General features: G+C 38.0%; 1 protein-coding gene across 1 annotated transcript in view; it reads left to right on the top strand.

The window, feature by feature from the left end:
• The first annotated feature begins 486 nt into the window (after positions 1–486).
• Positions 487–6,000, top strand: part of LOC136857442 (FAD synthase) — an 88,927-nt gene continuing 83,413 nt past the window's right edge. Inside the window, exon 1 of the mRNA XM_067136109.2 lies at positions 487–1,638. Within this exon, the coding sequence (XP_066992210.2) occupies positions 757–1,638 (882 nt within the window). The 5' untranslated portion in view covers positions 487–756. The remainder of the gene's footprint in view (positions 1,639–6,000) is intronic.

Genomic DNA, 6,000 nt, shown 5'->3' with positions numbered 1-6,000 from the left:
ACTGGCACGGAAAATTAAACATATGTTTGCCATTGTATTGATTAAAGAGAACATGACCAATTGATTCCCACGTTTACTGTACAGTAGGTCGGTTGTAAAGTGGGTTGTCAAAGATATCGGCACCAACCTTCGTAAAATTCGTTGCCTACGTTATAATACAGCGTAGGCAACGATATAATTACACGGTTCAGTTTCTTTTGTTATAAGAACAATAGGCTAACTAACTAAACAATATATATGTCTGTAGTGTAAAGCAAATAACGATAAAATTTGGGCGTACTGATACTCGTTATAATTCCAAAATTTTATTTATTATCTTTTACTGGGACACGCTCTGGCAACATTGTATACCGATCAGCTGTTGTTACGCGTGCACGGGGGCAGTTTACTGATTAATATCGTCACATACTGTTTGGTTAGTATTCTGTCATTCTCTTTGGTATTCTGTGGTTGGCATTGTACCGCACTCATTTCGTGTTCCCAGTGGTGTGATGGTGGATTAACTTGCTTAACGCTCTTCTTGTTGGTAGAACGTGGCAGAAATGCACGTGTTTGCGTAACAGACAATAGATTGTAGTGTAAGTATGTTTACATTTCAGACCAGATAGCACCGACGTCGAGTACACAATCTCTGCTGCAGCACTCTAACCTTTCAGAACACTTCATTTGACCCATGTGATTTGATTAAGTGTGGAAGAATCTCCTGTTAAAGTGTGTTTAAGTTTTTCAATATCTTATTCATTGCAGTGTACAGCTATGCCCAGTCATACAGCCGGTATCATTGTTATTGGTGACGAGATTTTAAAGGGTCAAACAGTTGATACAAATTCGCCGTTTATGAGCAAACGCCTTCACGCGTTAGGGGTGAAATTATGCAAGATATCTGTGGTACCAGATGATGTCGATGTAATAGCTTCAGAAACATCGATCTTCTCAAAAAAATATGACATTGTTTTAACGAGTGGCGGTATTGGTCCTACCCACGATGATGTGACGTACGAAGCTACAGCGAAAGCATTTAACACTCCTCTTGTTCTCAATAAAGAAATTGCCGAATTTATCGGCATGTTTTTTCATGGGAGTACTACCGATGTTATAGAAAATCCTGCTCTAAAGATGGCAATGATACCTGAATCTGCTACTTTGATATACCCTAGAGATACAACCAAAAGACGGAAGAGCTCGTTTACTTTTTATGATATGCCAACTGTACGTGTATCGAATGTGTATATTTTCGCAGGTCTTCCCAACCAGCTTCAGTATGCCTTTAGTCAGCTTGAACATCTATTCAGCAATCTTGATAATAGAAAGTTTTATGTTCGTTGTTTGTATTTTAACAAAGGAGAGACTGAACTTGTTCCTTGCCTAAATCGTGCTGTTGAAACTTTCAAAAAAGATGTTACCTTTGGTTCGTATCCGATCATAGACAATGACGTTTACTGCACAAAGATCACTATGGAAGCTGTTGTGGAGGAACATGTGCTTGAAGCAGAAAATTTTCTCAAGAGAGATTTCCCTGCCTGTTGGGTTGTTAACCCAGACAGTCTGTCAGCTGAGAGTGTTATTGTTTCTGTTTATGACACTGCAGTGTCTGTGCCAAACTCCAGATTATCAGAAATGGTGAAGAATTCTTTGAAGGTGTGTGTAAATTTAGTGAGTGCTATTCCATTTAGGTGAATTGAACACTAGCTTATTTAGCCTACCAATCTTACTAATTTTTGTGGACTTACAAAAAAAAAAAAATATATATATATATATGTATATATTTTGGGAGGAATTGTTTAGTGAACAGAGCATGAAATGTAATTTTATGGGTGCAGGTTTTAAATTTATGTATATGGCATGCACTGTACACCATGCCATTAACTTTGGGACCTGACACTGTCAGTTAAACCGCAAGTGCTGGAAATTGACGTACCAGCTGTGATTACCTAATAACTAACATACAGTGGATGACGTCTTCTTAACCGGCCTGCTCAGGACCGGATGCTTGGTCGGATAACAAAATGGCTGGGTGAATGAAAATGAAGGCTCTATCCAACAGTTTATAGTGCTATATTTCACCAGGTTTGGAACAATATTTTGATACATATTAGGCTTATAAAGTTTGGGAGTGTTTTAGTACTCATCCTGCATATTTGAAATCGTTGAAGGAAGATGTTTTATGATACCTGATGTAGCATACTCCAAGAAGTATTTTTAATTATAAATTTTAGAAGAATTAGAATTGAAACAGTATAAAACAGGGAAATGCAACCTTTTTCCTTGTTGCTGTTGCCAGGTGTGATGAAGGCAATATTCATGTTGTCTCCAATAGAGCCGCAGAGCTGCCACATTTGGAGAAAGAAAACAGCAAAGTTTGAAACTGTCATGACGTGAGCTGGTTGCGATCGGTCTATCTTTGGTGCGAGTGGATCTTTTGTGTTTGTCACTTTGTAGCAGTGTCCAGACCACCCCTGTGGGTGGGGGTGGCAGAATGCATCCATGCTATCCCCTGCCTGTCATAAGAGGTGAGCAAAAGGGGGACCACGGTCTCTCGACTTGGGAGTGTAGTTTGGTGTCTTCTCTTCCCCTAGCTGAGTCTGGCATTGCTTTCCGTAATGCCAGACTCTTCGCTTTCATCTTTCCTATCCAACCTCCCTTGGTCGACTCTTGATGTTTTCCAAACCCAACAGTCTTAGTTTCGCGAGGCTTTTTTTTTTCTTTTTTTTTTCTCCGATACAAGCATTTTTTCGAAGTGTCGGACCTCTTCCATTTTCCTTCTGGTTAGTGTTTATAAATTTGTACATTTTCATAAAACAAACCACTATCAGAATATTCGCAGGCAGGGTAGGAGAGGTGGTGGTATACAATTTCTAATCACTCGATTTCATGACAGAAGACTGAACTTGCTTCCAAACCTCTCCACAGTGTTTTTAAGAACCCAGGTTAGAGTCAGGAAGTGGTCTGCAGGCCTCTTAGTATTTCCTGGTACAGTATTGGCTAGTGACAAGAACATTGATCTGTCTAAAAGGTCAGTGAATTTCACTCCTTCTGTACTTAATATGTTACTGAGCGAGTTGGCCATGTGATTAAAGGCGCACAGCTATGAGCTGTTCACAGTTATAGATTTGGGGTTCTCCACCTAATCAATACTTGTATAGTGTTAATGATATGTATTTACGTTTGAAAGTACAGTATGAGTTTCGATCTGTTTTGATCATCTTCAGCTGCTAAATGTATCATGAACATAAAAATATCAATATAGCAATACATTAGATTAAATATATTATGTACACTATTTAAGATATGTACAGTTCTAAATTATGGCGATAATAACACATGTTAACGTCTTCATCGCATATCTGAGTTCGTTCAAGGTTCACTTTCACACCTCCACATACTAGTTGATAACGTAGGACAGCTATCAGTTGCGTCTGGGAGATAGTGGGTTCGAACCCCACTGTTCGCTGCCCTGAATATGGTTTTCCATGGTTTCCCATTTTCACACGTGGCAAATGCTGGGGCTGTACCTTAGTTAAGGCCACGGTCACTTCCTTTCCACCCCTAGCCCTTGCCTGTACCATAGTCGCCATAAGAACTGTCTGTGTCGGTGTGACGGACTGTAAAGCCAATTGTAAAAAAAATACTTAGTTTGTTCACGTCGTGGATAAATCCGGCACACCCGTGACAATTTCAAATTTCACGGTTTCGTTATTTCCACAGAATGTGGCAATCGTATAACCACACATGATGTAGGCTCTGTTGAAAACAATAGCAAGCTACTCTGGCCAATGGGAACACAGAAATTGATCACATTTTCCTGATTGAGATAGTCTCTGGTTTCATTTTTCTATGTAAGTAAAAATACTTCTAGGGGTGGGTTGGTTGGTCCCTGGCAAGCATGAAGTAAAGTGTCTCGTCTCTCCTACCTAGGGTTGCCAGGTTTAGGAAATGCCAATAAGGGACAGGTTATAACATCATTTTCTCAAGAAAACACTGTGATGTAATGTAAAGCAAAGTAAAATCATCTCCGTACAGGCCATGAAGGCCCGTGGGTGTGGGGGGTGGAATGTAAACACTTCCACTATATTTAATCTCGGCACTTGATGGGGTAGAGTCGTTAGCTGCATGCCCGGCCGCCAGGAGTTTACCTGGTACTCATTTTTGGTGGACACTGGGTGAACCTCAGGGCCGTGTGCACTTCCGAAAGTGGAAATCTCAATCCATAAATTTTTGTGATCTAATGTACTGTACTATAAATGCATTGTAGACACAAATTTTATTACAGTATTTTGCTGTATAATTTTCTACTAAAAAAGTTTTAAATCCGTATTTTCTTCACCTTTAGCCTTGTTCAGTAATGCCGCTCTCTTAATCAAGTCATGACATTTCTGACAACAATGATGGAAATTAAGCAAGGCTTGAATTTCTGAACTTTATCACAGTTGCTGAACATCTATTCCTTTCATCATTCCACTTGTTTTTAAGAATTCAAAAAACTCTTTCAAATATTCATTCAAACCAGGTATACTTAGAACATAAGATAAGTATATTTGTAACAGCATCTAAGTTAAGTTTAGAGAAAAAATTCATCCATTGTGTAGAGTAGCTTGATGAAGAATAATTATCTGAAATGCTACTGTAAATAGATCAGAAGTGAGTTGTTTAACGGAGGACCAACACCTTTGACCGACCAAAAATGTGATTTTTTTTTTTTTTTCATTTTGATTTAAAATTGAACTTTTCTCTTTATAACATTGCAAACGTTTTGTTGATATCTCCAATACTTTTGGAGTTGTGACCAAAAATGTGAAGCTCTGTTACCCAAGCAAGCTGTTTATTGGTAAGTTTGCTGCTAGTTCCCCTTAACTTTTCTGTTTTTCAGAACCGTTTCCCTGGTAACTCTGAAAGTTTTAAAGAATTTTGCATGTATATTTCATAGACAAGAAGAAGGTATACTAGAATTATTGAAGTAGCTTCATTTGTTAAGTTTTTAAACAAATTTTGAATGAAAATTAATGAAACAATTCACTACCTACCTGAAAATAACTTCATGAAAAAATATTTAGACTTGATGTACTTCACTGATTGTAGTATATGTTGTAGCTATAACATTACTGATCATTAAAAAAAAAAAGAATCATAGAAAAATATTCATGTGTTTGTAAATTATCAGGGAAAATGGCAAAATAGCGGCCATGATACACTGCTATTTTGAATAATTAATTATATATAATGGCATAGGTTTATATGATTTCTAAATATGTAGGCATATTATTAAGGAAAAATGTGTTTGTCATACTAATTTTCCTTTTAGTATTCATTTCCATTGCTGCAGGAAAGAAAGTTTATTACACCCCATTTTTGCATGTTCATTGGTGTACGTCCCCCCTTTAATATGGTAACAAAGGGCATCCTATATGTTGTTAAAACGGGACAGTACTTCAGACCCTCAAGTACGGTAAATCCTGTATAATATGGGACACCTGGCAACCCTACTCTTACTTAAGGTATCATTTCACATCATTTTTGCATGATTTTCCCCTTAATGAACCTGCACGCCCTCCAGTAATGTGCTATTGGGGCAGTGGATCTTCACCCATGAAATGTGGAAAATATCTCATGACTTCTCATATTTTACTATAAAAGTAAATATATTTGTAGAGGTGGATTGGTAGGCCTATTGATATTTGTAATGAACATATCATGCTCCTGCAAATAATATGTGGTAAGATTTGCATCATTTACCTTCACTATAATGTTAATTTATGCCTCGGAGCAGATACTGAAGTCTTACCCAAATTACTTAAACATGAACAAGTAATACGAGTTCAATGTGTACACGCAAACATAATTATCTGCCACGATACAGATCAAACAGAATTGTAAATAAATGGTACAGATCTCTCCACATGGTTATGAGGGTATTTAGCAGTTGTAGTAAGGATGTAAAGAACCGGGCGAGTTGGCCGTGCGCGTAGAGGCGCGCGGCTGTGAGCTTGCATCCGGGAGATAGTA

This window comes from Anabrus simplex, chromosome 1 (assembly GCF_040414725.1).
Source record: "Anabrus simplex isolate iqAnaSimp1 chromosome 1, ASM4041472v1, whole genome shotgun sequence".
Lineage (NCBI taxonomy): Eukaryota > Metazoa > Arthropoda > Insecta > Orthoptera > Tettigoniidae > Anabrus > Anabrus simplex.
This window is presented reverse-complemented; position numbering and strand designations above follow the sequence as displayed.